At 36.1% G+C, this 16,534-nt stretch overlaps 1 protein-coding gene across 1 annotated transcript in view; it reads right to left on the bottom strand.

Moving 5' to 3' along the window:
- Positions 1–8,070: 8,070 nt before the first annotated feature.
- Positions 8,071–16,534, bottom strand: part of LOC132544864 (lipoxygenase homology domain-containing protein 1-like) — a 54,861-nt gene continuing 46,397 nt past the window's right edge. The window contains exons 32-47 of the mRNA XM_060208516.1: positions 16,328–16,490; positions 15,842–15,996; positions 15,399–15,611; positions 14,976–15,147; positions 14,020–14,225; positions 13,579–13,768; positions 13,251–13,411; positions 12,986–13,072; positions 12,414–12,540; positions 11,517–11,747; positions 10,853–11,029; positions 10,127–10,262; positions 9,844–10,011; positions 9,162–9,277; positions 8,412–8,603; positions 8,071–8,252 (exon numbers count right to left, since the gene is read on the bottom strand). Of these exons, the coding sequence (XP_060064499.1) occupies positions 8,071–8,252; positions 8,412–8,603; positions 9,162–9,277; positions 9,844–10,011; positions 10,127–10,262; positions 10,853–11,029; positions 11,517–11,747; positions 12,414–12,540; positions 12,986–13,072; positions 13,251–13,411; positions 13,579–13,768; positions 14,020–14,225; positions 14,976–15,147; positions 15,399–15,611; positions 15,842–15,996; positions 16,328–16,490 (2,676 nt within the window). The remainder of the gene's footprint in view (positions 8,253–8,411; positions 8,604–9,161; positions 9,278–9,843; positions 10,012–10,126; positions 10,263–10,852; positions 11,030–11,516; positions 11,748–12,413; positions 12,541–12,985; positions 13,073–13,250; positions 13,412–13,578; positions 13,769–14,019; positions 14,226–14,975; positions 15,148–15,398; positions 15,612–15,841; positions 15,997–16,327; positions 16,491–16,534) is intronic.

Genomic DNA, 16,534 nt, shown 5'->3' with positions numbered 1-16,534 from the left:
ATATGCTACAATATGTAGGTCCTTAGCATCATTGACGAGTCCTAGAAGGACGAAACAGCTGTATGATGTAGCATCACTGACGAGTCCTAAAAGGACTTAACAGCTGTATGATGTAGCATCACTGACGAGTCCTAAAAGGACGAAACAGCTGTATGATATAGCATCACTGACGAGTCCTAAAAGGACGAAGCAGCTGTATGATGTAGCATCACTGACGAGTCCTAGAAGGACGAAACAGCTGTATGATGTAACATTACTGACAAGTTCTAGAAGGACGAAACAGCTGTATGATGTAGCATCACTGACGAGTCCTAAAAGGACGAAACAGCTGTATGATGTAGCATCACTGACGAGTCCTAGAAGGACGAAACAGCTGTATGATGCAATCTAAACCCTATAACAACAACAGTGTATGATAACGTGATGAAATCATTTGTTGTTCAAGCCAAGTTGCATAATGATAACATGTTATAACAAGTTTATGATAAAACTAGGAAATATAATGACAAATTTAATAACGTAATGACAAAATCAAATAATCTAATGATTAAATTTAATTAAAGTCCTAGAGTTAGATACTGTGATTTTCCAGAGTAAGAATGGTACTGTCCTACAGGTAGGATATGAAGTAGGTGTGTGGATGGTAAAATCCTTAAGTTGAGATTCAGGATTTCTCTCTGCTATAAGCTACAGACATGTAAATCGTAACCTATAGAATCTAGGGTAAAAATGGTCTGGAAAGAAGTGATACGGATTTTGACACCTGTTTGGCCATCGTTGTGCACCATTCAAGATGGCTACCTCTATGGAGCTGTCATGGGTGTAAAGCAGAGGAAGAGGGAGTAGCGGAAGTAAGGTAGAAGAAGCGGGCGAATCGAGATAAGCGGGAGCTACGGGTAAAAGGCTTCGAATCGAGAGAAGCGGGAATTACGGGTATAAAGTGTTCGAATCGAGAGAAGCGGGAGTTACGGGTATAAAGTGTTCGAATCGAGAGAAGCGGGAGTTACGGGTATAAAGTGTTCGAATCGAGAGAAGCGGGAGTTACGGGTATAAAGTGTCCGAATCGAGAGAAGCGGGAGTTACGGGTATAAAGTGTTCGAACCGAGAGAAGCGGGAGCTACGGGTATAAAGTCTTCGAATCGAGAGAAGCGGGAGTTACGGGTATAAAGTGTTCGAATCGAGAGAAGCGGGAGTTACGGGTATAAAGTCTTCGAATCGAGAGAAGCGGGAGTTACGGGTATAAAGTGTTCGAACCGAGATAAGCGGGAGTTACGGGTATAAAGTCGTCGAAGCGAAGAAAGCGGGAGAAGCGGGAGTTACGGAAGTTGTCGTTTTTACGCGCATTCATTCATTTCGCAAATAGGTTCTTCTTTCATACAAGCAAGAAACTATGAACAAATATCCCTATCAAAGCTTAATTAGAGTTTCTCTAAATGCACGACCCTAAACGATACCTGAAGCATCGTCTCTTCACGTGCCTGCACTAACAATAGTCAAAATGTAATCCATGAGATTAGTTGTATGGATAAAGTTATAGCGTAATATTGAGATCGCTGGCTATAAGAACAGTACATAACAGTGCCACCAGTATGAATAAACGCATCTTAATTACATTTTAAATATTTATGTACACGGAAACACCGTTTGCAGTTTGTCATATTTTTAAAATTATGTGCATTGCTGGACCATTGCATGCCGACTAGACAGTCTAAATTAATGAAATATTATTAATGTTATACAGTATCGATACCCTTTGATGAGATCGTAATAAATTCTTTGCACTCAATAAACATCACATTGTAAATTTCCTGTTTGACTTTTCACTGAATGTTAATTGCTAGATTGTTATTGCGATTTCAATGAGCTAAATGCACGCATTATGTAATGTATGAAACTGTAAAAACAGTGGTACCAGTTCAATCACGTGCAAACATCCCAATGGTAATAATTCTGTAAATATATTATTGTGTAAAATAGGCACAGGTACCTGTTTAGATACAAACAACTAAATAGTCACAGGTACCTGTCTAGCTACATGCTACTAAATAGCCACAGGTCCCTGTCTAGCTACATGCTACTAAATAGTCACAGGTCCCTGTCTAGTTACATGCTACTAAATAGTCACAGGTCCCTGTCTAGCTACACGCTACTAAATAGTCACAGGTCCCTGTCTAGCTACATGCTACTAAATAGCCACAGGTCCCTGTCTAGCTACATGCTACTAAATAGTCACAGGTACCTGTCTAGCTACATGCTACTAAATAGTCACAGGTCCCTGTCTAGTTACATGCTACTAAATAGTCACAGGTCCCTGTCTAGCTACATCCTACTAAATAGTCACAGGTGCTTAATCAGAATATCTAATGTAAATCCGTCTCCTCGTAATCTCACGCACAGAATAGATGATGGTAATCGGTGTCCTCGTCTTCTCACTCACACAAAACATCTTATAGTAATCGGTCTCCTGGTGCTTTCACAGAACAGTTTAAGTCAATCAGTTTGATCGTAATTTCACCCAGAACGACACACAGCAATAAGATCGGGGTCACTTAGTGATTGTCAGAACACAGCAATAAGATCGGGGTCACTTAGTGATTGTCAGAACACAGCAATAAGATCACTTAGTGATTGTCAGAACACAGCAATAAGATCGGGTCACTTAGTGATTGTCAGAACACAGCAATAAGATCGGGGTCACTTAGTGATTGTCAGAACATAGCAACAAGATCGGGGTCACTTAGTGATTGTCAGAACACAGCAATAGGATCGGGGTCACTTAGTGATTGTCAGAACACAGCAATAGGATCGGGGTCACTTAGTGATTGTAAGAACACAGCAATAAGATCGGGGTCACTTATTGATTGTCAGAACGACACACAGCAATAAGATCGGGGTCACTTAGTGATTGTCAGAACACAGCAATTAGATCGGGGTCACTTAGTGATTGTCAGAACACAGCAATAAGATCGGGGTCACCTAGTGATTGTCAGAACACAGCAATAGGATCGGGGTCACGTAGTGATTGTCAGTACACAGCAATAAGATCGGGGTCACTTAGTGATTGTCAGAACGACACACAGCAATAAGATCGGGGTCACTTAGTGATTGTCAGAACGACACACAGCAATAAGATCGGGGTCACTTAGTGATTGTCAAAACACAGCAATAAGATCGGGGTCACTTAAGGATTGTCAGAACGACACAGAGCAATAAGAGCGGGGTCATTTATTGATTGTCAGAAAACAGCAATAAGATCGGGGTCACTTAGTGATTGTCAGAACACAGCAATAAGATCGGGGTCACTTAGTGATTGTCAGAACACAGCAATAAGATCAGGGTCACTTAGTGAATGTCAGAACACAGCAATAAGATCGGGGTCACTTAGTGATTGTCAGAACACAGCAATAAGATCGGGGTCACTTATTGATTGTCAGAACACAGCAATAAGATCGGGGTCACCTAGTGATTGTCACGTAATTGTCAGTACAGCAATAAGATCGGGGTCACTTAGTGATTGTCAGAACACAGCAATAAGATCGGGGTCACTTAGTGATTGTCAGAACACAGCAATAAGATCGGGGTCACTTAGTGATTGTCAGAACACAGCAATAAGATCGGGGTCACTTAGTGATTGTCAGAACGACACACAGCAATAAGATCGGGGTCACTTAGTGATTGTCAGAACACAGCAATAAGATCGGGGTCACTTAGTGATTGTCAGAACACAGCAATAAGATCGGGGTCACTTAGTGATTGTCAGAACACAGCAATAAGATCGGGGTCATTTAGTGTTTGTCAGTACACAGCAATAGGATCGGAGTCACTTAGTGATTGTCAGAACACAGCAATAGGATCGGGGTCACTTAGTGATTGTAAGAACACAGCAATAAGATCGGGGTCACTTAGTGATTGTCAGAACGACACACAGCAATAAGATCGGGGTCACTTAGTGATTGTCAGAACACAGCAATTAGATCGGGGTCACTTAGTGATTGTCAGAACACAGCAATAAGATCGGAGTCACTTAGTGATTGTCAGAACACAGCAATAAGATCGGGGTCACTTAGTGATTGTCAGAACACAGCAATAAGATCGGGGTCATTTAATGATTGTCAGAACACAGCAATAAGATCGGGGTCACTTAGTGATTGTCAGAACGACACACAGCAATAAGATCGGGGTCACCTAGTGATTGTCAGAACACAGCAATAAGATCGGGGCCACTTTGTGATTGTCAGAACACAGCCATAAGAAATATAGTATTAAGTTTGGAAATTAAATCATGCATGTTTTTGCATTGATTCTATAACATATGTAGTATTTTCTCAATGGGCACAACCAAAGACAAAGCATATACCCCCGAGACACACACACACAGAGGTCTGAACAAAGAAAGGACAAAACAGGATGTTGAGTATTCTAACTAGACTGGTTTTATTAATCAGCAGATTTAAACATGACGTCAGAGACATGTTTACAAATCAATTAACATAACACTGCAATAAACATTCCACAAGACAGTCTAAAAATAATGCGTAAATGTATGTACAACCCATTACTACACCAACCTACAGGTCAATTTACAGAATGACATCATCGTATAATGGCTGACTTTGTTACACTACAAGTTACATCATGACTTGGCTAATATACAGAGACATTAACAGTGTTTACAATTTAAATACCTAGATACCGTACAATTATCATTATAGTCGATTACAGCAAAGATCTCTAATTTGGCAATGCTTGTCCAAATGTATCAGAATATTAAACAAAGTCTTGGAATGAACTATCAATGATTTAGAATCTGAACAGCACAATGCCTCGTCAATTGATAGTAATTAGTTACAAGTGTACTAGTACTATATATCTAAATATGCTCTATTAAAAACATGCTATTATTTGTTAATGAGAAAACTAAAGATGTTTATAAATGGTTTTGTAGGTGATATTAACTTTAATATATTTTACTAAGTAAAGACAATGTTAACGAAATATTTTACACTGTTATAATACAGAAACATACATGGCACTGACTGTAAAGCTTAACTACAACAGTAATACTGAACCCAGCACTACCATTATGTGTTCAGTATCGTTCAAATCATTATATTTCTGGCTCAAAGTTATAACACCAAATTTCAAACATATTTTAGCATCTCGTTTCAAGGCTGTTGGCACAAGTCGATCATACAAGTTTGCCCGTATGGTCAGATAAGTGGGATCTCTTCCTGGCAAAAGCAATCATAATCCAGCACTTTCTGTCAGGTAGCACAGTGTTAGAGGTCAGAGGTCAGAGGTCAGAAAAAAGTTATCAAAAGAACTTATTTTATCAAATACAAATATAACATTGAAACATGTTTTTAATTTACATTGAAATGATGACTTTTAAACTTTGACCTCCTGGTTTCAAAAAAAGCTCTTCAGCTTATGCAATTTTGTGGAAACCAATTCTGTGATTCAGAAAATTACTTTGACCTTTGAACTATAGATGTGAAAATTTCATTTCATTTAAACAAATATTAATTTAAAGGATGAAAACTTTTTAAATGTTTCACACTGATACCATAGGATAGACAAAGTTAAAATTAACTAGATCCTGTTATGTACAGAAACAATGACAGCAATAGTTGGATTTATGCACTGATTCGACAGAAACATGTGTGGTATGTCTGTCAAAGACATATGTGCAATACAATAGATAATCTTTGTAAGAGAAATATCAGAATTTCATAGAATTAAAATATTTACAATGTAAGAATGTGAAAATGAAATAATCTTAGACAAAATTTGAAATGTGTACAGGTTGAGAGCGGGAGAATATTGGAAGGGGAGGGATTGCAATATACGGGTCAGCTGGTACATGCAAATGAAAGGCAGTATAAGTATGTGATGTTCCTTTAGAATTTAAAGCCATCACAGATTATAAGTCACAAAATATAAGTAAAATAATGTTAACGACAATGTATCTAGTGAATTATTGCTTAAACGTAAGTCGGATGCCAATATATTGGACTAGTAAGTGTAAACATTACAATGACCATGATTTTTCGTATCAATATACATATTGATGTATATCTGTATGTATCTATAGTTTATAGAAAAATAACACATAAATGATATTTCAATATCATTTGAGACAAATATGTATTGAAAAAAAAAATAAATACACAGGAATGTACATTTCATTTACATATAAAAAATTTTAACCAAATACCCAATATTGTGAGTTCGATGAAAATGTCTTTAATGTTAGAGACTTTTGAAAACCGAAATCCCCAGTTCATAATAAAGACATAGTTTTACATGGACATACAACTAGTAAAATGTTGACGTATCACATGAGTGACAGTAGAAAGTTAGAGATGTGAGGAATTTGTAAATTGAGCATTTCTCTGTTGAATTAACATATAGTTAATTCATGTATAAATGCATTGAGGGAATCATACAATATTGATATCTCTGGGTTACATACTGGTTTGTTGATTGTAGAACAGAAAAATGAAAACACAAGCTCACATATCATCTATAGTCAGACTTACTCATAAAAAATAAATGTATTTTCAGAATATTATTTAAACCAACTAGATTTCCACTATGTTAAAGTCCTCAATTTTTTTACAACAAAATTTGATAAAATACAGATATGTAGATAGGAAACGATTAAGAAAAAGTATTTAACTGTACAAAGATTATACCAAAGGACGGAATATAAAAAGATTGTGAGGAAACGATGATAATGAGACAGGCGTCAATATGGGTCTGGTGTAAGGTCACTGCTAAGGCTGCAAGGGGAGATAATCACAATTGTAGGCAGATTGTAATACAGTATATAAGGCAAGTTATCTCCCTGAGGCATGTCTGGTTCGTTACCTGGCTCAAGTTATATCTAGTACAACCTCATATCAAGCATCATATTTTTGGACGGAAGCAGAATTTCACAGCCCTTGGATAATCAGTAATTCCGAAAATGAGACTTTTAATAAAAGCTGAAAATGATTGACACAAGCAAGCTATTCCTAAAGCTAAATTACATATATTTACACGATCCTCTTAAAGGAATTTTTGAAAATGGATTAAAACTTTGTTGTTGTTTTGATTTCAAAACATAATAAAAAAGACATACGTAATTATAAAAACTGTAAGATATATAGATAGGGGAGCATATAAATAAGTTTACTTACTAATTATGTAAGTTCATATTGAAATACAATCACAGAAATGCTTATCGAAATCGAAATTTTACATTAGAAAATTCATATAGCCCTTGGTGGCAGCTATTTTGGATTTCATTAAATTTACTATCACAAGCATGTAAAAAAATCATAACAAACGAAAATGATATAACGTACATATATGTATGTGTTGTGGTTGTAATATGAGGTAAGATTGTTAGCACATATATAAAGTCAGTTATATAAAAATACATCACTACTTAATATATATTCCATCTATTTAGGTTTACAAACCACTAAGATTCCTGACCCTCCATAGCCAAGTTGTTCAAACCAAAAGTTGATAGATTAGAACAAAAAATTATTGTTAAATTAATATTCACATATATATTGAAATTCATCAATAATTCAAATATATTTGAATATTTATCCTCATAACTGAACGCATAAAACATGATATATGTATATTTTTTAAGAAAATCATTGATATTGATTTGAAAATATGACAATCTGATTCATTAAGTTGACAATGCTTTCAGCTTAACATGCTTTGAACAACCAAGGCCTTTCAAGTATCATTTTGATTAGCTTACAGGAATGTTTGTGTTGAATAATCAACCTATCACAATGCTTAATAAATACAAAATTTATAAATATTCATCAATACATGTATTCATGGTATAATAACTAAATTAAAATTACCTAGATCGTGTCAAAAAGTTTTTTGATAAAACAAATTGATTTCCTGCAAGGTGAAAACGTCTTTGGTGTTTGCTTTACCGAGCTTGGACACAATAATATAGACATAAGATATTTTAAATATTAGCACTAAATCATGTTTAAAAAAGTCCTTTAATTCAAATTTTAAAATCCTAGTGAAATGGTGTCATCAGTCTTATTCCCGGGCCAGGAGATCGCGACAGGTCAACTTATCTCCCTTGTTTTTGTCCAGCCAGTTACTACATGGGAAAACACTAGTGTTGTTGGTTGCCAAGTTGGTGATCTCAATTCTATCAAGGAACCATGCAGGACGGAAACCACTGTTGTCATGTTCAATTCTCACTTTATGTAACTCCCCTGAAAAAACAAAATGTTTAACATATCAATGAAGATCCGTTACAAATTTCATGAATATATATTTTAAGAAGTGGGTAATATTTTCAACCATTAGCATAGGAGCCTGGACAATACACTTTTTCAGGAAATCAACAAAGCTACTGTACTGTAATACTTTACCTAAATCTAGTATTTCCATCTGGAATTTGTCAACTTGGTTACGTTCAAATAGATCCCGGAAACTCTGCTGAAGTGCACGTTTACCACTGTCACCATTTGAGCCAAATATGGTGATAGAGACATTGGCGTTGGTTCCAGCTCCGAAAACATCTCCGGTGAACACGACAATCTCATACTTGATCGGGGCCAAATCTGAAATGAAATTGATCATTTTTATGCAGTGTCTATCCAAAATGGAAATTGACAACCAATGATATCGTACAGGTACTGACTTTTTGACAAAGTGACCATATAAGCATGTTTTGAATGTTGTAGGGGAGAGCTGGTAAGTAATTACAAGTTAGAAATGTATAGCGTAGTTTGTAAAATTGATCTGTATGGAATGTAAACTGATGTTTACCATCACTTTTAATAAGTCTAAATAAGTTCCAATTAAAATGGAAAAGATATGAAGTCAAATGAGGCAACCATATTCCTGAAGATTATCTGATAAATATCTTGTTCATGAAGTTAAAAAAGGCACAATTGTCATGTAACAGTCTTACTGATAAAATCCTACAAATGATACTGAACAAGGGCACATGGGGCCTGTATCAGCCTGTTGCGTGTTAAGTTACTTAGCTAGATATGGCACAATGACAACTTTAAAGTTACTTTGTCAGATATATAACTATTTCAAATCTTTCAACTTTAGAACAGATGGATGCAGACTGATACAAGGGCTCTTTCTATCCTCTCTGTCATGCTTACTTCTTACAACAGAAACCTGCGATTGTTCCACAGATTTAGCCTCCAAAACTTCTCTGTATTTCTTGGAGTAAAGGCGGTCAGAAATCTGGATCCATTTCTTGCAGGGAAACAGGTATCTATGGAAAAAGAAGATAGATTTTTAATAGTGGCATCCATAAATCTCTATTTTCAGTTTACAATAGCAGTGTTCCACAACGGAACAACTATGTATAATCTTTCTTATCTAGAACTCTGATAGTTGGTTTTAATCGTTCAGGATATTTCTGACAGAACACCAATGTTGAGTCAGCCTTTTGTTATCTGGAACTCTGATACATTGAAGACCCTGTTTCTCTGATCAAAACCAATTCTCTCTTTTCTCTAATGATTGCGATTTACTCTAACACTGGATTAAGTATAAAAAATCTTTAATATTTTGTCGATACTTCAATAACTAAGTTTGACTGTATTAAATTTCCTGGTCAACTGAGATGATTTTTCACAGAGGAAGCTCTGAAAATCAGGGCAACTTTCCCACATTGGAATGTCTGTTTTTCCAGATAATCCAGGAGACCTATCTATCTTGATCCTTAAAGCTGTAAGTCTTTTATTGCTCTCAATAGGACAGATTTCTGCGACCATGTTACAGACAGATGTAGACAAACCCTATATAATGACAGCCTCCGTTTACTTGTAAACTTACTTGTTACCAGTCGTGGTGTCTGTGACGTTAATTTCGTAACAAAACCACATGGCTTCATGACCTTCCATGTCCTGTAGCGGGTGGTCTTCACGCTCCGTTGCTCCTACAATCACACGTTTTAGTTTGCCAAGTGGTCGGGACGGAACTTGGAAATAGTCGGTGTTACCCCTGAAAAAAAATGAAAAAGATCTTTTATTTTTTTTTTCTATCTTCTGAAATATTTTGATGTCAAGCGTGTTTTAAACTCAGACCATTTTTCTTTCAATTTAGCTTTAGATTATACCTGCGGAGTATTTTGTTGCGAGCGCTGTTTTCAAGTTTATATCTGACACTTTCTTTGCTGCCTTCGAGTATGACCCAGCCATGGTGAATGGTTCCTGCCTCTTTTTTATCAGATGTTTTCACCTCAAGTTCATAAGCTGTAACATCAGGTGGAATGAGATATATTTAAACGATTACAAATTGAGAAAGATATCACACAAACGTATAAATGTATTGTTTTTTTTTTGCAAATATCACAATTGTTTTTGAGAAACAAGAGGCATCATGGCCTTGATTGTCACCTGAAGTAACAATGAATGTATATAAAGATTATAGGATAAGTAGCTTTCAAGTGACACAAAGAGAAATTGTGACATTGAAGAAAAAGATATAAGTGATGTATTTTAAGTCATTGGGGGTAAGCCAGGGTCAATGTATGCCTACTATCAAATTCAGGGGGAAATGTGAAACTGTGGGTTCATAAAATTCACAACTGTGGTAAAACACCTAAACACCCTTCAATCCATGAAGAGCTTTTGATTCCATCAGTGAGAAAGTTGAAAATGCGAAAAAGTTTACAGATGCACAATGCAGGACAAAAGGTGAACGCATTTGGATCGCCTCGAGACTTTGCTGTCAGAGTTCACTCAGAATATGTAGCTTATAATGCTCCGAGGCGAGTTTTCAAATATAACATATCAGGCCATGGTGTAATTTTGAAGTTTAATGTGCAACAGAGTCAACGTACTGGCGGATTCCTTGTCGCCAGTTGAAGGTTTGGCAATAGTTCCACACGTCAGCTCCCGTAATATCTGTTTGTCGCCGTCCTTTTTGGAAAGCCAGTTGTCACAGTGAAATGTATACACCTTCTTATTGCTAAGGTCTTCCACCTCAATGTAGGACAGATGCCAAGCTGCACCAAACCCTGAATACCAACAGTACAAATATCAAAGTACTGACTGACAGTGTAAGGAGTAAATGTTGAACCATGAATGATATACAGAAAAACAGAGCACTATTACTTCTATGAGAAATGTTTTTGAAGCTGTGAAAACAAGAAAAATTTGCACCATTAAAAAAGAAACGTAACTTTTCTGAGAACTTTTTCTATAGTTGATATCTAAACAGCTTGATAGACTACTAGCTACTACATATATTTTCCAAGCCAAAATTTGAAGTATTGGTATCAGCTTAAACCTCTATTTGTCTATAGTGTGCGTAATTCAATTCAAAACTCATGTAAATCATAATTCATTTTCATAGGAATAGATTTTGTAACCTTTTTACATGATAACTTCTTTTAAAAATCTTCCTGGAAAAAAAATTATCAATCCATTTTCTTGAATTTTTAACACAACCTTAGAAAAATTTGAGATTACCACATTACATGTTAATTAGGAAGTAGGCGTTACCTGAATTATCGTGCCAGACACGACACTTAGACAGTTCCCCAACACTGAGAATCTTCTGTATAGTAAACACATCAATCTGGTTATTCTCAAACGGATCTTTGTATGTTTCTGATTTAGCTAGGTGGATTTCACCGGTATCACCATTGGCTCCAAACAAAGTTACAAACACCTTGGCATCTGTTCCGGCACCACTAACATCGGACGTCTTCACGGATATCTTGTAGGAGGTCTCTGTAATGAGGACATGAAAAACAGGTAAATGTCAACACAATCATGATATGTTGTAACCTGTCAAAAAAAAAACTGTTCATAATTTCCTGCCTATATACACCACCTCTTTACAGTGACAGCCTCTATATAAAGTCTACCTCTCTACAAAGACCACTTTTGATATCACCTTACCATACTCTTAAAGATACCCCAGGTAACTTATTTCTCCATAACCAATGCGTGACATAAGGATATTGAGGCCATTGAGACAATTTATTAATGTAAAACCAGAACTTTCATTAAAAGAAAAAAAAATAAGATACAGATAATTTGTCTATTATACAATACATATTATCATGTATTACAACAACCTGTCTCTAAAACCACCTTTCTATAAAGACCACCTGTCTATAAGACCACCTGTCTATATAGACCATCTGTTTATAAGACCATCTGTCAATAAGACCACCTGTCTATAAAGACCATCTGTCAATGAGACCACCTTTCTATAAAGACCACCTGTCTATAAGACCACCTGTCTGTAAAGACCACCTGACTATAAGACCACCTGTCTATAAAGACCACATGTATATATAAGGCTGTTTTTAAATACTCTTGCTGAGAACCTGTCAGGCTTGACTGGAGTCGCATCAACACACTCAAAACTTCTAGTGATGCATGACTAACCTTTGATGACAAATTTGCCCCTCTCCTTCGCAGCAATGTCACGCATAAGTACGCCCTTCTTCTTCCCAAACCAATCATTGACTTCAAACACGGACAGGGCATCAGTCTCGTAACTGCGAAGGGTCAGCTAAAATCCAAAACAAAATTAACATACAATGTAAGAGACACAAGAATATATTAGGGTAAAAAATGAATTCGACTCCATCATATCATACATCAAACTTCTCCCACGTAGATTTTTGGCTGTATATTTTGAGTATGCCAATTCTTAACCAAGTAATTCAATTTTGAGAGAATTTTGTCATTTATTGTTAAGCATAGAGACATAGATATCCATGTAATTATTTAATAGTCTGTACATCTCTTCACTGCGATAAGTTGTCCTCTTCGTCTGAAAATATTAACTATGAGTCTGACCTTATGATGGTATAAATTTAAAATGGCAGCAACAGCATTGTAAAGAATTAGTTTTCAGTGAGTTCTGAATATTTGTACCACACATGATAACATCTCTATTTTCAGAGACATCAGACAATGTTGACGTTATCAATTTGACCTTGACGACCTCTCACCTTCTCGAGGTACCAATCTGGTCTGCTGCCTTTGCCGGTGGTCTGTATTCTGATTTTCTTTATAGGGGCGACATCTTCCATCTCCACCTGTGAATGATTAACACAAAATGATTAGTTTTCTATAAATTTTTAAGTTCAATCAACATAATTTTACATATAGCTACTACCTGAGCCATTCTTTAGACAGCAAATTCTAATAGTTTTGACAGTTCTTAAAGTAAGTTGTTGCAATGAATTGTGAATAAATGTGATTCCAGTAAATTACCTTAATGAGGTCACTGTGACCTCGTTCAAATCTGTCTCCAATCTTCTCAAGGATGATGGGTGCTGTTGTGCCCTTGGCACCAAACACTGTAAGTGTGATCTGGGTATCTGTACCGGCCTCTGTGATGTCACCTGTTGTTACCTCACACTCATATTGTACCACTAAAACACAAGAGCAGAGGTCCGAATCACACTAAGGTCAGGTTAGAGGTCAAAATGAAGCAAAAGGTCAGAGGTCAGAATAATAAAAAAAAGGGTAGACAACAACCAAATTGAATGGAGTTATCAGTGTAGTGAAAAGCTAATATTGTACAGTGTAACACACTTACTTGGTCTGTATGATGTGACAGTACTAACACCATCGTCGAGACTAAAGATCCTGATGGTCTTTCCATCAAACTTGTCACGAGCAAGCCACTGTTTACACTGGAACAGATAGTGCCTCCCCTTTGTTGGTACATCAACGCTGACCTCACGTACAAACCAGCCCGTCCCTGGAGCTTCCCCGTCATGGCCAACCTGTCAATTCATCACCGTTTTAAATTGATTCAATTTTCATTCTTATTGATTTTGTTGGTACACTTAAACCATGACATCATATGTTCATCAACTGTTAAGATAGGTTTAAGTACATTTATTGTATTATGTTGATCCACAAATTTAAATTTCATTTTAATTTTTTAAAAAACCATTAAAAATGAGCACCACAAAAACATATGATTTTACAAAATATCAGAGATATTTATTTATGTGGTAAATAAGTTCCTTACCTCAAGTTTCTTGACGTCCCCCACGTCTATCGCCTCTAACGAGAAGGTTTCTACAGAGCCAGGCATAAACTTATCCTTCTGAGCGAGTTCTAGGAAGAGTCGTCCAGTGTCCTTCCCCCGCGGACCAATAACTCTCACCCACACATTGCTGCTCGTCCCGTCATCCTTCCCCTTTCCAGTCGATACCTTGATTGTGTAGGGAATTGCTGTAACAATAAAAAAAATCTCATTTATTCTAATACATAACCACAATACGAATATCAATGTCACATTACAGAGATCTAGTGAATAATTATCATATGTGATGAATTCCTCTACACAAACATATAATAACAAATCAAAGTACAACAATCTTTTCTACTGTTGATGGGTCACAAGTGATCATCTTAAACAACTGATTGTAAATACAAGAGTTAAGGATAAGCACTTTCATTTCTAAATCTTCAGATGCTTAACAACAATAAAGATAATGTTGACATCATAGGTAATGTACATTTTGCTTAACTTGTTTGCAATTATTTTTTCTATATTTAAATCCTGCAAGTGAGAAAAATACATTCTTTTTCGTATAAATATATTTAAATGTAGGATAAATGTGTTAGAAAATTGTGTGTGGAATTACAAATATAAATATTTAAAGATAAAAGCAACCATTTTCTTGAACTCATGTTTCACCTTTTCAGATTTGTATTGATGTGTGTGTTTGTGTGTGTGCGTGTGTGTGCGTGCGTGCGTGCATGCGTGCGTGTGTGTGAGAGAGAGAGAGAGGTGGTATTTGTGTGTGTAGGTGGTCCCCAAATTCTGTGAAAGCTAAACCATTCATTAACAAACCTTATAAGTGATACAAATATATATGACTATCATTTCGGAAAAACACTCCCTGTATGAAAATTTTCAGATGCAAAAACAATTCACCCCAAATATCTTTCCTGGCTAAACCTTTTGCCTGAACTTACTATCACCGTCAGGCATTTCCTCCTGTGCCAGTTGTTGTTTACGTGAGAGACGTGGAGACTTGGAAAATGGGTCCATACTCTTGAGAGAATCCAGACTGGCGACAGAACCATAGCGTGTAGACTTCATTGTACCCAATGTCCCAGTACTGGACTCCATATCACCATCATAACCCTAATAACACCAAACATATATACCATTATCAAACCCTATTTCAATATTATAGAATAGATTATGCCTTTTACCAAAATGGCGGAGACTTAAAACTGGACACAAGACTCACAGATCAATAAACTATAATATATACCTAGATGCTATGAGTTTATTCTAGGCATAAAATATCAAAAATATTTTGCTTCATTTTTTGTATTTTTTAAGTATGTTTCGTTGATGTTAAAATCTCTAGATGGAGGAGAGTTACCTACCTTGACATAGAAAGTTCTTTGTATTTTTTTATCGTCTTTGTTTTTGGCAAGCCACCTCTCGCAGTGGAACATGAACTTCTGATTGTTTTGTGATTGGTCAATTACTTCCACATAATCAAGGTACCAGGCGGGGTTAAACATGGAATTGTCATGTCGTATCTTGATTTTGTAGATGTTTCCTAAATCAACGATATCCATCTTGAAGACATCAATCTGTCAAAAAAAAAATTTAGAACAGAGTTGACAACTTGTTATCAAGTATAGTTAAAATCTACTGTAACAGGAGTTGTTACTCCACACAAACCTTATTACATTGGTAAGGATCGATGGTGGATGGTCTCTCAAGACACATTTGCTGGAAATAGGTACTACAGTGGAAGCAAACATTGGATAATGATATTACAAGTTTCTGTTTAGTTGGTAATGTCACATTGTTCACTCACATGATTGCGTTCAAATTTGTCACTGTATGTCTCAGACTTGTGTAGTTTCCTTTCCCCACTGTCGCCTCGGTCACCCCAGATAGTGAGGAACACGTTGGCGTCTGTGCCTGCCCCGCTCACATCTCCTGTGTGGACGTTTACCACATACTGCTTGTCTGAAAACACAAACAAATTTATTAGTGTCATATCTGATGATGTGTTCATAAGTCACCTCAATAAATTTACAATTTATCATGTTTTGGGTTCCTTACATAAACATAAACCTAGGAAATTCTGATAAACAAGTCTGTAGTCCATGGATTTTTGGAGTGAGATATAATCATTGTTTTTTCTCAATTTTTTATCAAACGTTGTCTGATTGAAATATCTCATTTACAAAAATGTAATAATGGATCAAAAATGTTTACTAGGGTTATAAAATCAAAAATATTTCTGAATTGAAAAAAATGTTTAAAATTCAGACTTTGACCTAGTTTCATAACCTACTTTGAAGTTGATCACGGAGTTTAATGTCCTTTTTCTTGACCTGTCCATCTCGCCCTATGAGTTCTTGATGGACTTTCCCTGCAATCAGTTCTCGTTCTATCGCTGTATCATCCTCGTCTCGCGCCAACCATCGATCACATGGAAACACATATGTGATAGACCCCTACAAAAGGTCAAGGTCAAAAAATAGATAATCAGTAGTTGAAA

This window comes from Ylistrum balloti, unplaced genomic scaffold (assembly GCF_031769215.1).
Source record: "Ylistrum balloti isolate Yb309-2 unplaced genomic scaffold, AGI_CSIRO_Ybal_v1 Utg369812, whole genome shotgun sequence".
NCBI lineage: Eukaryota > Metazoa > Mollusca > Bivalvia > Pectinida > Pectinidae > Ylistrum > Ylistrum balloti.
The sequence above is the reverse complement of the archived record's forward strand: the minus strand, read 5'-3'. Positions and strand labels throughout refer to the sequence as shown.